The 25,845-nt window shown below is 45.6% G+C and overlaps 1 protein-coding gene across 1 annotated transcript in view; it reads right to left on the bottom strand.

Moving 5' to 3' along the window:
* Positions 1-24,643, bottom strand: part of CHCHD6 (coiled-coil-helix-coiled-coil-helix domain containing 6) — a 251,211-nt gene extending 226,568 nt beyond the window's left edge. Inside the window, exons 1-3 of the mRNA XM_021695035.1 lie at positions 24,465-24,643; positions 4,497-4,617; positions 822-894 (exon numbers count right to left, since the gene is read on the bottom strand). Coding sequence (XP_021550710.1) covers positions 822-894; positions 4,497-4,617; positions 24,465-24,551 — 281 coding nt within the window. The 5' untranslated portion in view covers positions 24,552-24,643. The remainder of the gene's footprint in view (positions 1-821; positions 895-4,496; positions 4,618-24,464) is intronic.
* Between the last annotated feature and the right edge of the window lie 1,202 nt (positions 24,644-25,845).

Raw genomic sequence — 25,845 nt, 5'->3', positions numbered from 1 at the left:
GTTTTTCCATTTCTTTGTGTCTTCCTCAATTTCTTTCATGAGTATTTTATAGTTTTCTGAGTACAGATCCTTTGTCTCTTTGGTTAGATTTATTCCTAGGTATCTTATGGTTTTGGGTGCAATTGTAAATGGGATCGACTCCTTAATTTCTCTTTCTTCTGTCTTGTTGTTGGTGTATAGGAATGCCACTGACTTCTGTGCATTGATTTTATATCCTGCCACTTGACTGAATTCCTGTATGAGTTCTAGCAGTTTTGGGGTGGAGTCTTTGGGGTTTTCCACATAGAGTATCCTATCATCTGCAAAGAGTGAGAGTTTGACTTCTTCTTTGCCAATTTGGATGCCTTTGATTTCTTTTTGTTGTCTGATTGCTGTGGCTAAGTCCTAGCTTTTTAAAGTGAATTTTTGGTGGGATGGGGTAACTGGGTGATGAGCATTAAAGAGGGCACGTGATGTAATGAGCACTGGGTGTTCTATGCAATGATGAATCACTAAACTCTACCTCTGAAACTAATAATACACTATATGTTAATTAACTGAATTTAGATTAAATAAAATTTTTTTTAAAAGTAAAAAAAAAATTTAAAAATAAAGTGAATTTTTAAGAACATCAGCAGTCAACCCTCCCAGGCCACTTCTGGTGTTTCTTCATTTTTAAACTAGGACCAGTGCCACCTAAACTATAGGATTCCTGTGCAATCTCAATAAGACAAAATATGTGAGACAAACCCTTGGGCCTTCAGGCAAGGAGGAGGTACCTGGTGAGGAGAGAGCGTTTGGTCAGAGCACAGGGCCAGGAGTGAATGGATACTTGGGCTTACCTCTTGAGGAAATCCTCCTCCATCTTGGAAGACTGCCGGCCACCACCATACTCAGACCTGGGCAGTTTGGAGTCTGCAAAGGGACGAGAAGAAAAGGCCAGCCAGCAGCAGCCTAAGATCCACGAAGACATGGCGGTCACCCGGGAAAGGGCTCAGGAGTGCACCCCCCTGGAAGGATGTGCCCCAAGGACAGACACAGAACACATCGTTGATCCAGCCAGTCTGGAGAAGCACAGCCCGAAGCCCCGTCTGCTCCCTCATTTTGCACCAGGACTGCTTACTGTGTGGGGCAGGCAGCAGGCACAGCCACTTACTTGAGTGCAGTGTTCCCTATCCATCACTCCTCACTCTACAGCTACTTGGATTCTAGGTCATCTCCCAAACACAGGCCTGGAAGGGCTGCAGGAACCCACTGCTCTGCTTCATGCTCAAAGGACAGCCTCCAAGGTCTCTGTTTTGGCAGTGGGAGCTCCTTAAATGTTTCCCTTAGGAGCCCATTCTACAGATTTCTAACCCTGAATGTGGCAAATGCCTCAAATTAATGACATTTTACCTATCACTTGACCTTCATCACCTCTAATCTTAATGGGCTCTTTAGTTGTTACAGGGCTACCTTTTGATGGCCATTAACTTGGTGATTCCCGAGCAAACACAGTCCACTTGTCTCTCCACCACCTGGGTGACACTGAAGGTTTTGCTACTCCCCTCTCCTCCACAGCCTTCACCCTTCCCGAACCATCTTTCAGCCAAAGCTCAACACTTTTCTGTGGCCTTGGCCAAATGTCCTCCCCCTCCATCACAGGTTTCTAAAGCAGCAGCATCTAGGACTGCACAAAAATACTGTAGAAGAACCCGGCTTTGTGAGACAACATGTGAGGATTTGCTATTCCACTGCCAAGACCTTTTAAAGCACGTCGTACTCAGAGGCTCCAGCGCTCAACCCTTCAGGGAGGCACTTCCAAAAGTAATCATCCTACGCTTCACGCTTTCAGACTACCTCTCACAGAAGGATGGGCACAGCGGTCCCACCTGATGAGGTGGGCACACCTAAGTGCTCCTGGGTAGCATGTCACGTTCTCAAATGGGAATAAAAAACAGTAAACCACTGCCCAGTTTTTACTCTGACATAATGCCCTCTGTTCTTATTTGTTTACTTACAACAGCTTTATTGAGATATAATTTACCATATTTACTTTTGCTTTTCATACAACTTTTTTTTTTCATAACTAGGAAAATAATGTATCTACCTGTGGCAGAGAATGTGGCACTAATCCACATTCCCACCTTGTGTGTAGGAGCCTGCCCACTTCCCTGCCCCTCGGGAGCACTCATTAATGTGTGTCCTTCACTATTAGCAAAATGGAGAATCTCATCAAATGTTTACAACCAGTTTTACACATTTTCTACTGAGCTGTCAAAGAGCTCTAAGAACTCTCTATGTTAGGACTGTTAATACTCTGTCATGTTACATTTCCCTAGTTTATCATTCATTCTTCATTTATTTTTTTCTGAATTGCCTAATTCCTTAGAGTTACATTTCCCACTTTTCTTCTTAATTTAGGGTTTCTTGATGGAGCTGATGGAGTGCTTAGAAGGTCTACTTATTGTACTTATATGTACTATCATTGTACTCTTATGGCTTCAATTCATATATTTAAATCTTTTCTTTCCTCTGACATTTATTTTGAGGTATGGTATGACATAAGGATTTAATTTTAACTTCTTTTTCTAATCTTGTTCCACCACTAAAATGAAAGCAAACACTGATTTTAAAAGTAAAAATATCTTAAAATTAGTTAACTTCAAGATAGCCCATTTATGCTGACCATTCTTCAGCATTCAGAAACTCAAACTCACAATCATTTAAACAGCAAAATACTTTGTTATAACTAAAACCAAATGACAAATGAACCACCATTCTTGCTCCTTAAACTGCTGAAACTTACCAAAACTGAGACCAGTGCTTCTTTCATCTTCCGAAGCTGAAGCTGACATGTGCATGTTAGATTTTGGCCTTCTTTGCTTACTTCATCGCTTTCTCCCTCTCACCAGTTAATCCAGTTTATTCAAGTGTACTGGGTTAAGTTAGAGCCCTCTTCAACCTCCCACCCCCACCACTCCTGTCAGTTGCTAGAGATATCGTGGGGAGCCACCCCATTTTTAAAGGACAAGAGCGTCTTGTGAGAGTTTCAAGAATCTCATCTGCCCCCTCACTGAGAGATATTCAAAAAGATCTCAGGATGGGTCCAAACCTGGTACCAATTTGCTCTAATGCTCGGGAAGCCCTGAGGCAGACAATACAGAAAGGCAAGCTGGTAGCAGCCCTGGCTAGAGCCCCCAGCCGTTAAGGATGCAGGCAGAGCTCTCTTGCCTCTGTGCAGAGGTCTGTAACTTGGCCCCTGAGCACTGCCCCAAGTGCTCCCCTTTCCTTGTACTTTGTACTCCAGAGTCAGCAAATCACTTCCAGGGCCCCACACAGGCCAGGCTGCGCCACACCTCTGGGACTATACTTACGCTGCTTACCATGCCTGAACACCCATCTACCATTGCTCTATCTTTCAAAATCCAGTTTAAACATCATCTCCCCCTGAAGCTCCTCCCTAAAAGAACGAGTCACTCCTCTGTGCTACCCTAGCCATGGGCATGCTTCTAGTGTTGCCTCATCACGATACATGTAACCTACAGGGTTATACATCTGGCTCCTTAACTAGAGCCGTGTGTGCCACAAGGGGGGGGGCATCCCTGTCTACACATCGCCGTGCACCAGCACGAGTTACTTGTCCTGATCCCTGGCCAGTGGTCAGTAAACACTGAGTGGAGGGGATATCTTCTACAGTTTTACAACCTAATAAGGAAGATTGGCAGAAAAGACGGTTGCAGGTGATAGATAAGACCCAGATTCTCATAAAGAGGTATTTATTGAATAGAGTAGCAGCTGCCCCAAAGACTGTCCAAATTTATTTGTAATATCTTAATATTTCTGTACCTTATATCCCTTTTTAAATTGTTTCATTCCTTTGTGTTTGCTGAAAGTCATTGTTTGGAGAAAAGCACAAATTTCTTAATTTGTCATGGACCCCGCAGAGGAGGGAACAAATGAGCTCTGAGCCCGGTGTGGGCACCGGAAGAGGAATCCCTGAAAGGTACGGGGTGGCAGGTCTTGCTAGAAGCCCAGGGCGAACCGTCCCAGGAGCCAGATCAGGACCACTTGACATGAGTGCTTGGTTCTAGGTACTGAGGTCAACGGTCAAGTCATCAACTCAATTCCCTTAAGCTGGCCCAATTCACATAAATCCCTATCACTCTTTGAACCATACTGAACAATAATGACAATGCGTCTCTTAGGGATCCTTAACAGCAACTTCTTCCCTGAGTTACCAAGCCCTTTCGCCTCATTTGTTACATATGGAGAAACTGAAACAGTGAGGGAAACCAGTCTAGCCCCAGTCACAGGCACTCTGACTAAATGTGCTGCTTTCATCAGAGCAGACAGCATCTGTCACGCATGAAAGCCACACTCTCCTGAAAAGCAGTTATCAGAACGGAGTTGCTTACATCACCCAGAAACAAACAGGAGCCACATTAGCTGTCAAATCTGTTCTGACAGGAAGGCTGTTTGTCATTCCTTTCACACCCCACTCCCGCCCTCCACAGAATCCCTGCAAACCACCATACCTTTCTCTGGGCCTTTAGAGGTGCCAAATGTTGAAGGTGGAGGGGCAGGAGGGGAAGCAGGCTGGCCTGCTTGGCAAGACTGGCTGGAATCCTTCATGCGGTTAACCACATTTTCAGACAGCTAAGGGAAGAATTGAGGGATGGGAAGAGAGGGAGAGGGAAAAAGTTATATCACAGAAACCTCTACAAATGAAGATGCCCCTTTATCCATGCCCCCGGATGACTGAGCACACCACTTCCTCCAGACCAACTTCAATAATATAATTCTATTCAAAAACTTTTCAAGGTGGCCCAACGCCTAGCAGATTAGCACCAAAGACCTGTCTGAATTCCAGGCTGACCACAGCAGGTCCCCTGTTGGCTCTCCAGCAGTTTCCTACTGCTCCCCGCACACACCCTGCACTCCATGGAATCACTTTCCTCACCTCCTCTGCATCCTTTACGCTGCTCCTTGGCCGAGAACCACCAGCAGCTGTCCAGCCCCAGGACATCTCCACCAGTCCAAAGCTTCCCCTTCCTTTGAGGGCATCTCAGTGGGACCTTCCCTGACAGCACCCAAAGCAAGCATCAATCCTCCCCTTCCTTTTCACTCCCATCATAACACATGTGTGCTCTTAGGGAAGTACCATATGTCCTATCTGCCTCATCCTAAAGATCTGCAAACACCTCAAAGGCTGGGGTGACCTTCCACTCCTCTCTGTATAACCCCAGCACCACACACAGAGTAGACATCACAACACTGCTTGACTCATTCCACCACAGTTCCCCCTAATGAAGACTGGATAACCAACATTTTCATTCATTTCAGGGGAAGTGAAATAGGCATGAGGGTGTCATAAAACAGCTTACTGAAATGAAATGGCAAGCTAGGGATAAATCCAGAGTAAAAACCCTTAAGAGTTCACTTCAGTAAATATTTATTAAGTACCTAGTAAGTGCAAGGCATCATAAAGCACAGTTGAGGGGAAACCGTTAAAAATGACTTTAAGACAAAAGCCATGATCAGCAACTCCACTTCCAGGTACCCAGCCGAGAAAAGTGCTCCCACATGTACATAGCAGAAATGGAATAGGGGAAAAAAGGAAAAACATAAATAAGGAACTGGTTGAAGAAATGATGGTATATACTGTCTATGAAATATGATGGAGACATTAAGAAAGAATGAGGTAAAACATGTACAACTGACATGGAAGGGTGTATGGGATAGCCTCCTGATGTTTAAAGTCATAGAACCCTTTGTATAGCCCAATTTTGTAAAAAGAGATATGCAATTGTAGAAATGCAGACATACAGATATAAATATGTCAGTAAGCTCAAGTATACATTCACAAATGTGGCCGTGCATTTGAATTTTCACATATATGCATATACACAAATACACATATCTGGTCAGAAGTGAACATCTATAAAGCTACAGAGGAAACATGATGGTTATGTCCTGCAAGTGGGGTCCAGGGGCAGCTGGGACAGGACTTTCACTTTTGGCATTTCTGTGTTGTAACTGTTTACCATGAACATTTTTTAGCAACAAAAGATTATAATAACAACAACTGAGTCCCTCTAGTATTTCAAATAAATACAAATCAAATAGCTAATTAATGATATAGGACAAGAGAAGACCAAGCATATGCAGCAGTGGAAGAGAATCAGGAATCCAGAAATATATATATCTACATTCAATTGCTTGACAAGGAGCCAAGACAATTTAATGGGGGAAAGAACACTCATTTATTCTCTTCAACAAATGATGTTGGTACAGCTGGATTTCGATATGCAAAAGAAGGAAGTTGAACAGCTACCTCACACTATACAAAATAACCAAAAATGGATCAGAGACCTAAATGTAGGAGCTAAAACAATATAAGGGTAAATAAAAGAAAATATAGAGGTAAGTGTTTATGACCTTGGCTTTAGCAGTGGATTTGTAGATATGACACCAAAAGCACAAGCAACCAAAGAAAATTAGATATTTTGGACTTCCATCAAAAGTAAAAAGTTTTGGGTGCCTGAGTGGCTCAGTCATTAAGTGTCTGCCTTTGGCTCAGGTCACGATTCCAGGGTCCTGGGATCGAGTCCCGCATCGGGCTTCATGCTCAGCGGGGAGCCTGCTTCTCCCTCTCCCACTCCCCCTGCTTCTGTTCCTGCTCTCGCTGTGTCTCTGTCAAATAAATAAATAAAATCTTTAAAAAAAAAAAAAAGTAAAAAGTTTTATGTACCAAAAGACACAATAAAGCAAGTGAAAAGGCAACCTACAAAACGGGAGAAAATATTTGCAAATCATACATGTGACAAGGGATATGAAGAATTCCCACAACTCAATAATACAAAGAAAAAGACCCAATTTTAAAAATGAGCAAAAAAATATCTGAACAGATATTTCTCCAAGAAAGATATACAAATGGCCAATACGCAAATGAAAAGTTGCTCAATATCACTACTCATAAGAGAAATGCAAATTCAAACCACAATGAGATAGATAGCACTTCGTACCCACCAGGAAGGCTATAATCAAAAGTCAGATAATAACAAATGTTGGCAAGGATATGGAGAAATCAAAGCCCTCATACATTGCTGATGGCAATATAAAGTCCCACCGCCACTGTAGGAAACAGTCTGGAAGTTCCTCAAAACATTAAGCAGAGAGTTACCATTTGATCCAGCAATTCCACTCCCAGGTATCTACTCAAGAGAAATGAATATATCCACACAAAAATTTGTACATGAATGCTCTTATCAGCATTATCCATAATAGCCAAAAAGTGGGAAGAACCCAAATGTTCATCAAATGAATAGGTAAGTAAAATGTGGTCTATCTACACAACAGAACACTATTTGGCTGTAAAAAAGAACAAAGTACTAATACATACTACCAAATACATGAACCTGAAACCATTATGCTAAGGGAAATAAGCCAGATGCAAAAGGCAACACGTTATACAATTCCACTTATTCAAAACGTCCATAATAGGCAAACTTCTAAAGACAAAAAGCAGGTTAGTGGTTGCCTTGGGCTTGGTGAAAATGTTCTAAAAATGATTGTGATGATAGTTACACGTACCTGTGAAAATTCTAAAACACACTGACTTATATGCTTTAAATGGGTGAGTTGTATGGTATGTGAATCATATCTCAACAAAACAGCTACAAATAAAAAGAGAGAACCAAAGACAAAAATGAGCAGTCCAGACAGGATTATCACTCAGCAAAAGCAGGGTATCCCATTAAAGGTGCACCTGTGTGGGTTCCTGAGGGTGGGAGCAGGATTCAACAGATGCTATGGGGTATTGGGGACGGGGGTGTCTCGGTACAAGGTGGAGCACAGAGAAAAGGGGCACGGACAGTCAGAGAGCAGGGTGCCTGCAGCCCTAAGTTCATTTTGGAAGGTATGGGTTGTAAAGGTGGATTTGGATGAAGCCGGTGCTGAGAGAAGCTTCAAAGTCAGGCAGAAGGGCTCCAACAATTGCAGGGCATTGCTGAAAGTTTCGGAGCCAGGAAAGAACACAGGCTGTGTTCTCAGCAATGCTACAGTGGGACCTTGGTCATGAAGTGACAAGGGCCTGCAGCACCAGCAGCAGCGGTGGTGGCATGGAATGAGAGGCTTTGCCTGGTGCTGCCTCAGTAAGGAACAAAGCAGAGTGCAGAGTTAAGAACAAGGAGTTCCGTGGGACATCTGACTGGCTCAGTTGGTTAAGAATCTGCCTTCTCAGGGTCCTGGGATCGAGCCCTCCATCGGGCTCCCTGCTCTGAGGGAAGCCTGCTTCTCCCTCTCCCACTCCCCCTGCTTGTGTTCCCTCTCTCACTGTCTCTCTCTGTGTCGAATAAATAAAATCTTCAAAAAAAAAAGAACAAGGAGTTCTGATCTGTAGTTAGTGGGACAACTTGAGAATGCCAGGAAAAGGGAAATCAAGAAGAGACTATTTTGAAAGAGCAGCAAATGAGATGGAATGTAGATATAAAATCTCAGATGAGAACAGCGAAAGAGCCCCTACGAGCCTGTTGGCTCCCTCCTTCATTATGGTCGCAGCAACTAAGACCTGAAATGAGTCAGTGTATTGGAAAGCGGAGGGATAGCTCCACAGCACAGCGTGCCCATTTCTTGCTCAAATTTGCCACACAGAGGGCCAAGGTGGGACACCAGGTTGGATGTAGGGCGACAGCATGGCTGAAGTGGAATGCTCTTCCAGGCAGGTGGGGACATGGAGCCGGCACTCAACAATGAACTCAGGCCACAGGAAAAGAAGATTTGGGTGTCCCAATGGTGTGCTGGAGCCAGCTCGGAAGAACTGATTTTTAAATTTTCAGCAATTTTGCAAGCTGGTTGACTTCATGACAGTAGCCTGAAATTGGCCATGATGGGGAGTATTTCCACCACAGAAATTGGCAAATACTACACGTAAGGGCCCTTTCTTGGGCAGAAATCTGGTTAAGCTTTCACCAGCACACCACAGGGCATCGCTCCCTCCTCTCTCCATCTGCAAGTGGACTCGGTGAGATGCACTAGTCCTCTGAGGGACAGAGGGTGCAGGGCATGTGTCCTGAGGGAAGAGAGCACTGGGTGGTCCTAGAATCCATATGGGTGCGGGTGAAGAACCAATGACATGTGTGATATGCATGAAAGAGGCAGCCATGGCTGGTAATGCCCCAATCCTCACTGTGGAAAAGGGCCACGTGACCAGGAAGAGCATGCACTGCATATAGAGAGAAGACCACGGTAGTGCAGCCACATGGGGACCAGAGGAAGGAGCCTGGCCAACGGCACCAGAACGACAACCCACTTTCCTTCATCAAGTATCTGCTTATTAAGTATCCATTGTGTGATAACAATATTCTAGAAACCATGAGTGAAAAGAAACAACAAAACAGCAGTGAAAGAGACATGGTCCCTGTTTCATGGAGCTTACATTCTCGGGGGAAGTAGGAGACAATAAATAAGTAAATAATTTCACAAATCCTATTTCATCCAGCCTAAGACACCATCGATTGTAAATCACACTGTTATTTTCATATAACCTGAAGAAAGACAAAAAAACACCAATGAAATTAATATTCCGCCCATTATGTGATATCCTGTTCCAGAGATATTAAAACATGTGTCTTAAAGATCAGTGAAGCACGTTAGGTGACAAGTGCTAGGAAAGAATAAAACACAGCATTGCAGTGACAGGGGCATGGGAGGCGGTGCAGGAAGCCACAGGCATTGGGGAAGGCCCCTTAGAGGGGAGGACACTAATATTAATACTCCCGCCCCGAATGAGGAGGCCCTGACCATGCTGACATGCTGAGATCCCAGAGAAAATGATCTAGTGCCAAGCAGAGGCCCGAGTAAGTGCAAAGCCTCTGAGAAGAACTAAGTCTGGCACATCCAAGTGCCTGACAGAAGGCCAGTGTGTGAGAAGGAAAATGGGACCAGATGACCAGGCCAAATAGGCAGGGAAAGGCAAGACCACAAACCCTAGCAGACTGATGTAAAAAGCCCAAATTTGATCCAAGGACCAAGGAAGTTTTGGTGGGATTCTACACAGGTAAGTCACAGGCTCCGATTTCCTCAGCCCAGCCTCGGGGGGCATCAACTGAACCACACCACTTGGTGAGTGAGGGGTTAAGGAAAACATTGGCAAGCTTCTTGTTGGCAGTAGGAGATTTGTAATATTTTTTAATGTTGCTACAAAATACAGCAAGTAATATTTTAATCAACAAATATACATATACACACAGTAGTCATGCGAGAATAAACACCATCTGGGCAATGCTCCCTGTACCAACAGAACCAGAATGGGGCCTCCAGAGCCAGACAGGTCTGGGGGCTCGGTGCCAGAGGCCCACTGGTCACTATGCTATGAGAGATGGCCAGACGGGATCCTGTGTGGTCAGGAGACAGAGGGCCACATCCAGAGCAGTGCAGGGAAAGAGGAGCACTACCTGTGCTCTGCTGTGTGGCCTGGACCCAATTCTCTGGCTTCTCTGAGCATGTCTCTCACCTACATAATGGGGGCCCCTTGAGGCTGGACTGACTACATCGTACGGCTCAGGAGTTCAGTGCTTTGGGGTCAGACAGGCCTGGGTTTGAATCCCAATTCAGCTGCTTGCTAACTACGTCACCTTGGGCAGGGGACTTCTTATCTGTAAATCAGTTTCTTCATCTGTGAGATGGAAATAATTAATGGTCCAGACTGTGGGGCTATGGCGAGGATTAAATGCAGCAATCTACACAAAGCAGTCGGCACCAAGTCAACAACCAATATTAGCTATTATGGGAAATGGCAAAGCAGTATACAAATAATAATTATCACCCATACAAGGCACATATTGAGTGTGCAAAAATGCATGAACTAATCAGTAACAGTAATGATAGTTAACAGCTGCCATGTACTATAAACTGAGTGCTGTTCTAAGTGTTACACGTGCAGCTTTGTGATCTTGAGCAGGTTTCTTCCCTCCTCTTCCATAATCTGCACCATAATCTGCACAAAATTAAATTGGGCAGATTCTTTTTAAAGCACCCTCCGGCTCTGACAACTGGTGGCTCAAACCTGCACCCGCGCTCAGCCTCGAGTGACGTCAGGACTCTTGAGGAGGGGGCCTTATCCCGCCTCTACCATGGCACATGCGCCTGATGCCTCCCCAAGTCTCCAGGGACAACCTCCCCCCAGCTCCAGCCCACCACCCTCCACCAGCACTGTGGCAGTGGGTGGGAAGGCCGCAGACAGCCCATGTCAGGCCTCAATCGAAGGCACACGTGCTTGGAGTATTCAACACTTCCATGGTAACAAACACAGCTGGGAACCCAGGCCCCACTTCCTACCGAGCCACTCCATGATGGCAACCAAAACGCCTCCCTCACCCGAAAGCACTGAATGTATAGGCAAGTTCCCAAAGAGGGGGCAAGAGGATTCTTTATCAAATCACACGGGGCTGTAAGTCACGTGGCCACCTCACAACTAGAAGGCTGGGGAGCAGAGTGCTGCCTCACAAAACACACATGGGTATTCCCCATTCTCAATGGAAGAACGATGATAGGAGTGAGCACTGTCCCACTGCCCCAATATATCAGAGCAGATCAGAGTCACAATAGCTACAGGTTGTAATGCCCTCTACTAATACTAACTGTGACAGGTAGTCAGCACTCTGTACAAACCACCTCCTTAATCCTCACAGTATAAAGCCTGCTTTCCAGTTGAGGAAGCCAAGACACAAAAAGGTTACAGCACTCGCCCCCTGCCGGAAAGGTCCCAGAGCTCCCAGGGTGCAAGCCCCAGTGCACAGCAGGCTGCCCGACTCCTGAACCTCCGTGCCAGTGAGCTGTGGGGACAAAGGGATGTTGACCCTGACAAGAGCAGGGAAGGAGGAACTTGCTGAGCAGCACTCACGGGCAGGAGGGCCCCCCAAGAAGGGCCAACTACCGCCAAAGCAATGAAGGGTGGAGGAGCCAGGATTGGCTAAGAGACACCAGGGCACACCAGCCAGTCACAAACAGGCCCGGCCACAAAAGGCACTTCCTGCCTGTCCCTGCCAACCCTGTCTGAGGTCATGACCCCACCACCACGCCTTCTCTCCCTTCCTCGGCCTCATTTCTCTCAAAGCACTGGTTGTTAGCCACGGGATAGAATACACATGTGACCACCTACTTGTCATCACCCCCACCGGAACACAAGCTCCGTGGGATTCTGCTTTGCCCTTGCTGTATCTTCAGGGCCTAGAAAGTGCCCGGACACTGGAGATGCTCAAATATTTGTTAAACACATTAACTAAAGAAATTCTTATTAAAGGCCCAGGTCCATAACACCGAGCTACTACAATGGAGTACATAGGATATAAGCCAAGAACCTTGTACTCAAAGAGCTTATGGTCAGACAGGGGGGTAAGGTGAAAGGCCCCGAGAATATGAGCTGCTAAGCCGTCAGGTGAGAGAAGCTGAGCTAGCATACCCAGCTCTCCAGAAGGCACCTAAGTGTCAGCTGGAAGGGAGACAGCCTGAGATGGGCCTGAACAAATGACCACAGAACGGGTAGGAGTTGAGGGGTGTTCCAGAGAGGAAGAGTGCACGGAAGGCACAGAGGAAGAAGTCTGAGGTTCAGCCCGACCGAGTGCAGGTCCATAAAGGAAGGAAGATGTGCAGGGCTCACAGGCTCTACCCGGTGAGGGCCTTGAAGGACAAGATAAGGAGAATGGAATTTTTTCTGCAGTCAACTGGGAGCCACTGGCACTTTCTAAGCAGGGCCTCGGTCACAATCTCCTCTTCACACAGAATAGCCTGGCAAAGCAGCAAGAGGGGGTGATGTCATAAAGGGCTGGAGGCAGGGTCGCTGCCACAAACAGGGCACATCAGGAGCGAGAGGGCTAGAAAGTGTCATCTCTGCACAAGTCGGGGTGGGGGGTCATTGCAAAAGACTCGACGCAAGTGAAGTAACTAGAGATCTGGCATCTGAATGAATGCACAGGGCAAGTGAAAAAACCAGTTTACCAAGTGGTATATGCACTATGTTCTCATTTGTGCTATAAAAAGGGAAAGAGTGTGCTTGTATATATGGAGGCTTGGAAAAAGCCTGAAAGGATTCATGAGAAATTATGAACATTTGGCATTTAAAAATAAGATGCATTTTGCAAGAAGTCTTAAAGGAAAAACGAGGGAAAGATGACAGCAAGGCCCAGGCCTGGCTCAGTGGGGGAGGGAGGCACCATCGCTGAGCAGAGCACCGCTCTGTAAGCCTGTGTGTGACATTCTAAATCCATTCAGGCAGCTCTGTTCCCCAGGCAAGTAAACACACTACATAGGACGCTGCAAGAGGTTGCCTGTGGAGAAAGAAATTACGGAATCCCTGGCATCAGAGTGCCGCGGGGCAGACCACAGAGCAGATGTCATGCCCCCCTCCTCCAAAACAGGGCAACAAAGCTCACAGCTGGGGCGGAGGAACTCAGACGTAGGAATGGGGACAGGAGCTCCTGTTAAGAGATAATGATAGAAACAACCTACCTAACATCCACTGAGCCAGTTTCCATGCCAGGCCCCGGGCTAAACGCATTCCCATTTTACAGATGAAGAAATTAGAGTCAGGGAGGTGAGACAACTCGCCCAAGGTCATCATAGGAAGTCTTCAGTGCCCAGGCCAAGACATGGATCCTGACCCTGGGCCCCTAACAGTGATACCTGCACAAGTAAGGCAGGAATACAGAGCCCCTGTGACGTGGCAAGCAACCCTGTTCTCAGAATGGCCAATTCAAGAAAAATTAAAATATTTGCAAGTCACATTTCCCCCCACTGATGATGCTTTACTGAGCCCCCAGGGAGAGGGTGGGAGGGGGTGTACAATGTACGCATAAAACAGACAGCCTACTTAAATTAGGAGAATGTCAATATGAAAATTAGCACTTTTTAAGTCTTCACATGTTACTCATCTAGACACACGTGAGAAGTGGCAATGTGGAGGCAGCTTCCTAAGCATTACTCTTCGTATTAGCAAATGCTTGGATGCTCACCAAATGAGTTCACAGCCCCAGCTCACTTCTGGGCAGGAGGGGAGGCATCCTCCTCAAGTAAGAATGGAGAAGGTGCGGTGCAGAGAAGCAGCTTGCCCGAGGTTCTGTGGTGAGTCGGCAGCAGCTAGGCCTGCACAGCCGGGGCCAAGGCCATTCGGGGCAACACTGTCTGAGGATCTGCTGGGTGCCAGGAGATAAATTGCAGCTCACTACCCTTTCCAAGCTGGGCCTAGGGTTTCTCCAGTGAGGCTGAGCACCTGGGGCAGTTTCCAAAAGAACAAGCTTGCAGGAGTCGGTGGCTCCTGGTCCTGGACACCCCAAACCCCATAGAGGCACTGCCCAATCTTATGGTTCTGAAAAGATTCCTCTCCTTGCCTCAGGCTGTTGCCTTGGAGATTTCGTTCACTAGTCTTTCAGTTTTCTATGAGCTCAAATTAGATCCACCGGCTGCTTACCACAGATTTAAATCCCAGAATGTCAGAACAAGAAGAGCCCTTGGAGACCTCCTACACCGAGCGTGGCAAACACAAATGTCCACAGGCGTCAAGCAAGTGACGAAATTAACAGAATGGGCCTGGCAGGGGAAAAAAATAAAACAGTGCAAGGACAACGTGGTGGGGACCCTGATAAGAGTATATGCCCCCCAGAGAGGGCAACTACCTCACACCTCCGGGAAAGATCGCCATATGGGAATGTGGACCAGACTTTCAATTTTTTTCCCCCAAAGAGCTAAAAATTGAATTGATGTAAAGCCTCCAAGTTCTAAATGTTGGCAATCAATTCAAATCAATTAATACCACAAAGTTTCTGGACTTACGGTTTGGGGTAAGAGAAACTGGCTCCGGGCTAAGTACTGGGGAAGGAAAGAAAAAAGATGTGACTCCTGCTCACAGGGCAGTAAGGGAGGAAGCAAGGAAGAGATCACCTCTGCCCACGCAGTAGGTACAGGAGGTGAGCACAGTCTGCAAGACCCAGGACAGGGACAACCCAGGGTGACGGAGGGACATCAAAGATGGTGCCTTTCAGAAGGTAACACCTGAAAGGTCCTGAGGATGACAAGGCATTTAGCCAGTCACAGGGAGAGAAGAGACAGCGGACAGAGGAGAACAGAATCGCAGGCAGCGAAGCATAAAGCAGCTCAGAATCCAGCAGGAGCCCCTGTCCTCCCAGCCAACACGTGCGACAAAAGGCAGCAAGCAGCACCAGCACACAGAGGGTGCCGAGAGCTAGGCCCCAGCATCTGCCTTCGACCTAAGGGAGTGGCGTAATGAGCGTTAACCCTGCGCGATCACTGACACGGCCAGCTGGTAAGGGTGACTGCCGCAGAGGGCAAGACAGATGAAACAAGAGGGAAGGGAGGTGAACTTTTCCCCTACGTGCTTCTTTTGGAACTGCCTGAATTGTAATACCATTTGCCTGAAGTCCATTCAAAAGTAAAATTTATGTTTTTGTGTTTGTTTGGTTTTTTTAATGACCCTGTTAGCACCAGGAGGTATAGATTTGTGGGAGGCAAGTATACTGGGAAAAAGACCAATTTATCAGATGGTCAAAGGAAGACGGAATGGACCGGAAAAAGATAAAGAGTTAGCAGGGATAAAGAGAGGCAAAAACAGAGAAATGGCTAGAAGGGAAAACGCAAGATCTGTCATTAAATGTAGAGAAAAAAAGTAATGCAGGACCCAGTTTTCTGGCTGAGGGACTGGCTGGCTGGGGCCATCTGTAGCATAAGAAACACAAGTGATTCTGAGGGAAGCAGAGGGGGGATGCAGGTGAGTTCCAGTGGATGTAGTGAATTACATGCACCCATGGGACGTGCAATGGAACAGCTCTGGGTTAGATATTTAGAATCCAAAGTCAACAGCTCAGGAATGAGGATGAAAGAGAATAGCCAGGGCCAGGGTGCAGAAGGGAAAGAGGGTTCAACTAGGAAACATTGTGAAGCCTCTACCAGCTGCAGAGAAACAGCAGAGCCGGCAGGTTTGATCTGGAAACCAGAGCTGCTGCAGAAGAGCATGCAGTGACCCCCCACCAAGAGGTGGAAAAGGTAGACTGGAGACCTGAAGGATCAAAGATGCTTCCAGTGCAGCATCTTTACCTCCCAAATGAGGGAACTGACCCAGGATGAACTTAGTCAGAGTTAGAGTTAACAGCTATCCTTATATTTACATGACTTCATAGATTTTACTTTTACAGAGAAAGATCTTCAACACCATACTGTGACACAGTTAGGGAGTATTATTAGGTTGGAATTTCATCTTATACATACATGGGTTATATTCAAAAGTCAGAAAGAAGGGAAGGTAGAAATCACCTTAACTCTTATACCATTTAAATGTCATTACTGGTTACACTACAGTACTATTAAGAGAAAATTGAAAATATTCAAAAAACCCTCAGAAGTTGCTAAATCTGCCCCTAAAGTATAGCGTGGTTGTACGCCCAGCCCTTTACTGCCCTCGAACACAGTGAGTTTGGTAACCCCTGAGCCAGGTAATTGGAGGACACTAAGGAAATGTCTTCATGCAGGTACCTGAGTCTTCATCTGTCTTTAAGATGATCCTCTACTCCTCGGCAGCTGAAGGAGGAAAGGTAGAGAAACTTAAAGTGCTCTGCTTCCCTGCAGAATTGGCTCTACTTTATTTTCTGATACCTCACCATGTATCAGATGTAAGGTTTTGGAAGCATGAAAAAGAATAACACCTGGGCAAGCATCTAGCCCAGGGACTGGCACGCAATGTGGACCAGCAATGCTTGCTGGACTTGACATCCAGCTCCACACGCCATTCACAGAAAGGTGTATATGGAACTTGGCCATCCATCTCCTGACTTTCCAAGCTGGCATTTCCTATTGTGGCCCCATTAACTACATTCCTCCAAATGGTCAGCCAGATAGAGTGTGAAAGCTGGGGAAGTCTGGAGAGGACTTGTGATCCAACCCCTTCAAGGCACCTATGCTAAACAGGTCCATCTTGCATATAAGGAGAGAGACTTACTACTTGGAGTGTCAGAGCTCAAGGCTAGGTCTCTCTTTCTTTTCTTTTTCTTTTTTAGAGATTTATTTATTTATATATTTATTTATTTATTTATTTATTTGACAGAGAGAGAGAGAGCACAAGCAGGGGGAGCGGCAGGCAGAGGGAGAAGGAGAAGCAGGCTCCCTGCGGAGCACGGAGCCCAGTGTGGGGCTCAATCCCAGGATCAAGGGATCATGACCTGAGCTGAAGACAGATGCTTAACTGACTGAGTCACCCACGCGCCCCAAGGCCAGGTCTTTCTGAGACACTTTGTTAACCGCTGCCTCTAAGCAGTCAACTAAGATGAAGGACATAATACAAAGATTTATTTATTTGAGAGTGAGAGAGAGAGAGAGAGAGAGCCCGTGCACATATGTGGGGGGGGGCGGCAAAGGGAGAGACTCTTTCAAGCAGACTCCACGCCGAGTGCGGAGCCCAAGGTGGGGCTCTGTCCCACAACCCATGAGATCATGACCTGATCAGAAATTGAGTCAGACGCCCAACAAACTGAGCCATCCAGGTGCCCCATGAAGGATATAATGTAAAACAGTATGATAGGGAGCATCAACATTCATGCTGAGACTCAAGAAGCATACCACTGGGCAATACCAAGGTGAAAAGGAAGTTTGCTGCATACAAATGGAACAAGTTTGTATTAAAGCTTGGAAGTAAAACAAGCAGAAGAGTAAAATTCTCAGGTGCAGCTGCCAAAGATCGCCAGCTTGGCTAAAAAAAGGATCATCAGTTCATTAATCCAAGCATGCAGTCCAACATGCACATATTAATGAGCCAGACACTGAAATAAATAAAACAGTCTTTGTACTCCAAAAGCCTACAAACTAAAAACAGGATGTAATAACAGAGAGGAAGAGGTAACTGAGAATATTAAAAGATAAAATCATCAATCTTATAAAAGGCAACTATGAAAAACCTACAGCTAACATACTTAATGGTGGAAGATAATGTTTTCTAAGTCCAGGAGCAAGGCAAGGGCATTCACTGTCACCACTTCTATTCAATACTGTACTGAAGATTCTAGCCAATGCAATAAAGGAAGAAAATGAAAAAAAAGGGGGGGGGGGGCATCCAGACTAGAAAGGAAGAAGTTAAAATTTTCCTTATTTACAGTCAGCATGATCCTACCTATATAAAATCATAAGGAACCCACAGAAAAAAACTATTTGAATAAATGAGTTCAGCAAGGTTGCAGGATACAGGATCAATATACAAAAATCAATTGTATTTCTACATATTAGCAATGAAGAATCCAAAAATTAAGAAAACAATTACATTCATAATAGCATCAAAAAATAAAGTACTTGGAAATAAATTTAAGAAAAGAAATGTAAGACTTATTCACTGAAAGTATAAAACGTTGCTGAAAAAATTTTTAAAGATCTAAATAAATAGAGACTTCATATTCATAGATCAGAGGACTCCATATTGCTAAAATGGCAATTCTCCCCAAAGTAATCTACAGATTCAACACAAACCCCGTCAAAATCCCAATAGGCTGTTTTTTTTACAGAAGTTGCCAACTGATCCTAAAATGTGTATGGAAATGCAAAGCACTCAGAACAGCCAAAACAATCTTAAAAAACAAACAAATGAACAAACTGGCGTCTTTATATTTCCCAATTTTGAAGACAGTGTTGTACTAGCATGGACATATTACAGCATATAAATCAATGGAACTCTCAACAGAACTCAGAGTCCAGAAATAAACCCTTATGTTTGTGGTCAATTGATATTCACAAAGGTCCCAAAGTGGGAAATGGATAGTCTTTTCAACAAATGAAGTTTGAAAAATTTAGATATTTCATGCAAAAAAAAAGATTAATTTAGATCAGGGCTCAGTAAACTCTAGTGCTTGAGCCAAATCTAACCCAACGCTTGATGTTATAAATAAAGTTTTATTAGAACACAGCCACACCCATTTGTTTACATACTGACTGGCTACAATGGCAGAGTTGAGTAGCAGTGATGATAAAGACCTTTTGGTCAGCAAAGCAGAAAGTACTTACCAACTGGTCATTTACAGAAAAACTTTGTCAACCCGTTTTAAAGTCTTACCTCATAACATATATAAAAATTAACTCAAAATGGATCACAGAACTAAATATAAAAGCCAAAACTATAGTGCGCCTGGGTGGCTCAGTTGGTTAAGCGACTGCCTTCGGCTCAGGTCATGATCCTGGAGTCCCAGGATCGAGTCCCACACCGGGCTCCCTGCTCAGCAGGGAGTCTGCTTCTCCGTCTGACCCTCCTCCCTCTCATGCTCTCTGTCTCTCATTCTCTCTCTCGCAAATAAATAAAATCTTAAAAAAAAAAAAAGCCAAAACTATAAAGCTCTTGGAAAAAATACAGGAGAAAATATCCATAATGTTGGGTTAGGCAAAGATGTCTGAGATATGACATCAAAAGCACAATTAATAAAAGAAAACAATTGATAAACTTCATCAAAATTACAACTGTTTGCACTTCAAAGACACCAATTAAGAAAATGAAAAGACAAGCCATACTTTGGGAGAAATATTTGCAATGTGTAATATGATAAAGGACTTGTATCCAGCATAAAGAAATCTTATAACTCAATAATAAAAAGACAACCCTAGGAAAAGTGGGCAAAGATCTCAATACACATTTCACCAAAGAAAATATATGGATGGCAAATAAGCCCATGAAAAGATGTTCAACATTAGATACTTGGGAAATGTAAATTCAAACCACAATGAAATACCATATCACACCCACTAGGATGGCTATAATCAAAAAGATAAACAATAACAAGTGTTGGTGAGGATATGGAGAAAATGGAACTCTCATCTATTGCCAGTGGGAATGTAAAATGGTTGAGCCACGTTAGAAAACAGTTTGACAGTTTCTTAAAAAGTTAAACCTAACAACTCACCAAATTCATAAACAGAATGACCCAGCAATTCTACTCTTAGGTATCTATCTAGGAAGAAGAAAAATATATGTACACACACACACACACACACACACACACAAAAGCTTGTATACAAATGTTCACAGCAACATTATTCATAACAGTGAAGAACTGGGAACAATTCAAATGTCTATCAACTAGTGACTGGGTAAACAAATGCAAAGTACAGCCAGGCAATAAAAAGGAGCAAAGTACTGATATATGCTACATCAACAAGCTAACACCAAAAACATTATGCTAAGTGAAAGAAGCCAGACGTAAAAGATGTGTGAGTGCATTTATAAGTAATGTCCAGAAAAACCAAATGCATAGCAACAGAAGGATTAGTGGTTACCTGGGGCTGGGTGTGGGAGTGGGGAGTGACTGCAAATAGGCACAAAGGATCTTTTTAGGCCTTGTGAATAAATCTTCTAAAATCTGATTGTGGTGACAGTTGCTCAACTCCATAAATGTGCTAAAAATCATTCAAATGGGTGAACTTTACACGTAAAAGACATCTCAAAAGTGCTATTTAAAAAAAAGAAAAGAGGGGCGCCTGGGTGGCTCAGTTGGTTAAAGCAACTGCCTTCGGCTCAGGTCATGATCCTGGAGTCCCGGGATCGAGTCCCACATCGGGCTCCCTGCTCAGCGAGGAGCCTGCTTCTCCCTCTGACCTTCCCCCCTCTCATGTACTCTCTCTCATTCTCGCTCTCTCAAATAAATAAATAAATAAAAGAAAAGAAAAACCACCATCATCAGGTAAAACCTTTCCGAAGCGCCACTCCTGATTATAGACCTGCAATGTTGCCTCCAACGAAACCTGTAGACAGCCCTCCCTGGCGTTCAGGGCCCATCACCTGTCTAGGCTCAACGCCTGGCCAACTTTCTTCAACATCCCAACCCGTGTGGCTGCTACACACGTGGCCTGTGGAGCTGGCATGTCTGAGCCTCCAGCGCTACCACTAACTAGCTGTGACCTTGGGTTACTTCACCTTCTAGAACGTGTGTCATGTCTGAGATGGGGTGAACAGCTCACAAGGTAGGCAAGGGGAGTGTCTGAGCTAGTGCTCAGAAAACAGCACAGGCTTCTCAGGGCCGGCTTGGGCGCGTCTTCAGTGTCCGCTCCTCAGGGTGGCATCCCACCTCAAGCAGGGAGCCCCGTTACTTTGCACACTTTCGTTTCCCTCACAACACTTGCAGTTTTTGTTTGCCTCTTTTTTCTTTCTTTTGGTCTGTTCCTGCTATTGGGCTGAGGTGTCCATGAGGGCAAGGACCTTGTGCTTCGTCCCTTATATTCTCTGCAAGGCTGGCAAGTCACCCATTCACAGGAAGCATTTACTGAGGTGCTGGATGATACCTGTAGCACTGCTACAGGTGCAGTGCTCAGGCATATGGCCTCTCTGGCAATGGCATGTTTGGGGACTTTCTTGTGCATCTTACTACATCCTCCTTGGTCCTCCCGTCAGCAGTGGTCCAGATTTGCCTCACGGAAGCAATGAATAATGGTAAATGTGATGTAGCCCTGAGAGTGTAATGAGCCTGGGGACACAGGTATCATGCAGCAGGCCAGGTGACTTGGGAAGAATGGCAGGCAGCTGAGCAGTTGGAAGGGGAAAAGGCTGGAGAACAGTGAGCCTACATGTTGAAAAGCAACCAACTTCATCTGAATTACCAAGTATGGCTGTTTCCATGAGGCAGAGAAGAGGAAAAGTGGGCACACACAGGACATTACTGCCATGTGTGTGCCTTCTTTCATTGGAGGATGAGGTTAAATATACTGGATAAAATGAAATCTTTATGTATTTCACACATGCTTGCTCTGAAAACTGGAGTTGAATATAATTGCAGTGTTTTGCATTAATTAAATTTCTTTTACCTTCCATGGAATTAGGGCTTGAACTCAATATGTAAATTTATGCAAATAAGTGTGCAAAGTAGCAAGGCCCTAGCATTGAATCTTAAGGGAACTAGAGCACTTTCCAAGATCAGGTCCTGGAGATTAAATAGGAGTGGTCTTTAAGAATATTTAACTTTCTCTGAAGGACCTGGAGCAGATAGTCTTCTTTGGCATCTACCTTCTACTAAAGTAACTTCTCACTTGGTTCATCCAATGATATTCTCCACTGATTTTTACTTGCCAGCTTAAGAACAAGGTGTACTCCTCAACCCTCAAGTAACTCTGCTAGTAGAAAAAGCCCCTACACCAAAACACTTTATTGCTATCACCCTCTTTCTCAAATCTCCCTCTCTCAAACCAGGCACACAAGTGGAAGGAAGGAAGGACAGAAGAGGGGAGGGAGGGAGAAAGGAAGGAAAGAAAGAAGGGGCTCTTATAGTATGGGGCCATGCACCCCACTGTGTGCCTCTGGGCAAGTCATTCTCTCTGAAGAGTTTGCCCAGCATTCAGAGTCACCAAAGCTCCCTCTAGTTTCAACAGTCTCTGGGAGAACTAAGTGGGGTCCCAGTACCTTGTCAGAACAGATAGAAGCTTTGACACACAATTTTTAGGCTGCTTTGCATATCACTGCAGGAGGGAGCTTGGAGTAGCGAGAAAAGGCTGTTTCTTCACCCAAAAGATCTGGGCTAAAATCCCATCAGTCACTCAGGTAGGTTAACACCCTGGCCAAATTCTTTAACAGCTCTAAGCCTGACTCTCCATCTTTAAAGAGAGCTTATACTTTGCAAAATTGTTAAGGGAACTAGAAATAAAATATACTAGTCTGATATACCCCCAAAAATGATGATCTTCTGTCAACTTAGAGGAACTCATCTTCAAAGGGACTCCCCTGAACCGTAGAAGACCCTGACTGACCTAACTTTCCAACATTCCCAAATACTGGATACCAGCTGACAAAGGTGAAAGAGCACCCAAACAGAGCCAAGGGTGCTTTTCTAAATTCCATTCAGGCTCCTGCTCTCAACCTTCAAACATGAGCCATCTTCTCCCCATTTTGTCTTCCCTCAAGCCAGGTCAAGACTAGATAACATCAAGCAAGCACCAAATGGGCTAAGTACTATGCTAGACTAAGAATAGAGGCCACCACAAAACACTACCATTTCTAAACACTTCCACACTCATCTTCATCTTATCCTAGGCTTATTACACCCTCCCCCAATTTTTTTTAGAAATGTGGTCATTGAGACTCAAAAGATAAGTTGTTCGCTCAAGGCCACCCAGCTAATGAGCATCTGTCCAGAAGTCAGACCTCCTGATGTCTTTTTCTGATCTACTCCCTAATTAACTAATTCACCTACACTCAGTTCTGTGCATTTTATTTCAACTTGGCCGCTGTTTCACTGGATTTATCCATTTAACCACTCAACAATCATTTACAAACCACCATGTGCCATGCACAGGTGTATGAGGTGCAGCATTCAATGAACAGGCCCTGGAGTTGGCCTACTTCAATCCCAGCTCTCCCACTTGTTACCTAGGTGACCTTGGATAGACACCTCTCAGTGTCTAACTTGTCCTTACTCTACAAAATGGGCAAATAGCATTCTACCTCTCTCACGGGGCTGTTGAAAAGTAAATGAGAGGTTGCCTGTAAAGGATTCAGTGGAACCCATGGTCCACACTAAGCACTCAAATGTGAGCTGCTTTTATTCTTCTTCTAGGTTCTGGGGATAGAGTCTTGAATCAGACAAGAGCCTTAGTCTCAAGGAGCTTACATTGTGGTGGGAAACACAATAAGCAAGTAAATTATCAATAGAAGTTTCTAATGGTGATGTCTACTATGAAAAAAAAAATGTGTGACAGTGGGGGTGGGAAGCTACTTTAGATTGAGTGGTCACCGAAAGATATTCAGATGATACTCAAACTGTTAACAAGAGCCAGATCTAAGAAAAGCTAGGTAAGGGAAAACAGCAAATGCAGAGGGAGGTCCTGTGCTTGGAGCAAACCAACATCTTGCAGTCGTGAGGCTAGTGAACAGATGGGAGGTGGGAGGGAGGGAATTGGCGTGAGATGTGGTCACACAGGGCAGCAGCACCAGCCTTGTAAAACAAGGTAATGTGGTTCCTCTTCATCTTAAATGCGCTAGGCATCCACTGGAGGGTTTTTAGCAAGGAGAAGGGTATATGATCTGGTTCACAACTTTTTAACTGCTCCTTTGGCTGCGGTGTTGAGAAGAGGAGAGCCTCAGTTAAGAGGCTGCTGCGTTGTCCAGGACTGGAAGCATCTCATGTATACAGAACAAGCCGCGTGCACTGGGGTACAGGGCAACATATTCAGTTCTACGAGTCAACAGGAGCTGGAATGCGGCCTCCCCACCTCTCCCGTTCTCAACTCTTTCTCCCCCGATGCCAGGGTAGTGAAGCCTGAAGACCGCCACTCCAAGATGGCGGACCCTGGGCATCCCCCGAGCCTCAGGTCCCTCACGTACACGGCGGAGGGAGAGACGCTCGCCACCCGGGCGTTGGAAGGGCTCAACGAGCGAGGCGCGCCCGTCCGCTCTCGGGCCCGAACCTCCCCTCAGGCCGGCCCGCGCCCTCCACGCCCACCCGGCCCAGGCCGCGCTCGCTCGTCGCGCCCGCCGGCGGCCCGCTCACCCGGATGCCCTGCAGCACCCGGACCCGCTCCTCCTCGTCCATTCCGAAGGACACCCTGCGGGCCTCGCTGCTCTCGGTGCTCCCCATGGCAGGAGGCGAGCAGGCAGGTGGCCGCACAACCCGGCTCCAGAGCAACCGGCCAAACGCCGGGTTGCGGCTCCCTGTGCGACCCGCGCTTCCCGGGACTCGGGCAGCTGCGGCACAAGCCAACAAAGCCACGTCCTATTGGCCGCCGCTAGAGGCTCAACCAATCATGTGGCGCCTGCCCGCGGGGCACTGTGGGGGTTGTAGTCTAGACGGCCCGGGCTGCCCATCTGTAACTAGGCATCACGCGGAGGCGTGGTGCCTGAGCGGTGGAAAGCGTGTTGGAGTGGAGCAGCGAGTGGAAAGACCGCCCTTGAAGCAGAGCTAAGGGTGATGTTCCTTAAGGCCAGAAGCCCACCGAGGAGGTTGAGCCAAGCATGTGAGGGCGATCTTTGCATGGTTTGCTGCTTGGTTCATTCAGCAAACTCCTGTTGAGCAGCACTCACCAAGCACTGAGCAGCATAGAACTAGCCGCAGGGAATGCAAGGACAAAGGAGGCCCCCTCCTATTAGTTTCTCTCAAGGCACTGTGATGTAGTTTTCCGTTTTTGGCACTTATCACAGTGGTTAGTAAGCTTATTTATGTGCTTGCTTGTCTTTTCATTTGTTCCTTCCATTATATATAAATCTCACTAAAGCAGGACAGGTCTTGTTTAATTTGAGAGACCAGAGCAACCTCTCTGAGAAAGAAGCATTTGACCTAAGGATGAGTAGGAGTTAGCCAGGAGGAGATGGGGGAAGAACTTGGCTGGGAACCAACCAGTGCAAAGGCCCTGAGGCAGGGAAAACCTTGCCACATTCAAGAAATAGAAAGAGGGCCTAGCCACATGACTGGAAAGTGAGAAGGGAGCAGAGGAAAGCCAGAGGCAAGGTGGTCAGTGGAGCAGGAAGGGCTCAGATCATGTAGGGCCTTATAGGCCAGGTCAGAGTTTTATTCTAAAATGCCCTGGGAGGACAGTGAACAGATCATATGCATTTAGAAAACATTGGCCAAAGAGCATACATGTCATGCGTTGAGTGCAATGTACCAAGCATTGTGTTTATGCTTCTTACACAGGATCATATGTGTAATGGAGGAACACAAATGATTGCAATTTACAGCCACAGTGACCTTGAATGTAGTCCCCTTTTGTTCAACCAAGTTGCTAAATGGCTTTGATCTACCAAAGTGGGCCTGGAGCTGAGTTTGGAATCTGGAACTGAGGAACACTGAATTGCTACATGAAATAGCAAGTATCATTTGGAGCTGCTTTTGGGAACCTGGAAAAGAAGGAGTTGAGGAGGAGAGAGTGAATGAG

The sequence above is a fragment of the Neomonachus schauinslandi genome, chromosome 1 (assembly GCF_002201575.2).
Source record: "Neomonachus schauinslandi chromosome 1, ASM220157v2, whole genome shotgun sequence".
Lineage (NCBI taxonomy): Eukaryota > Metazoa > Chordata > Mammalia > Carnivora > Phocidae > Neomonachus > Neomonachus schauinslandi.
Note: the sequence above shows the minus strand (reverse complement) of the source record. Positions and strands in the feature narration are given on the sequence as shown.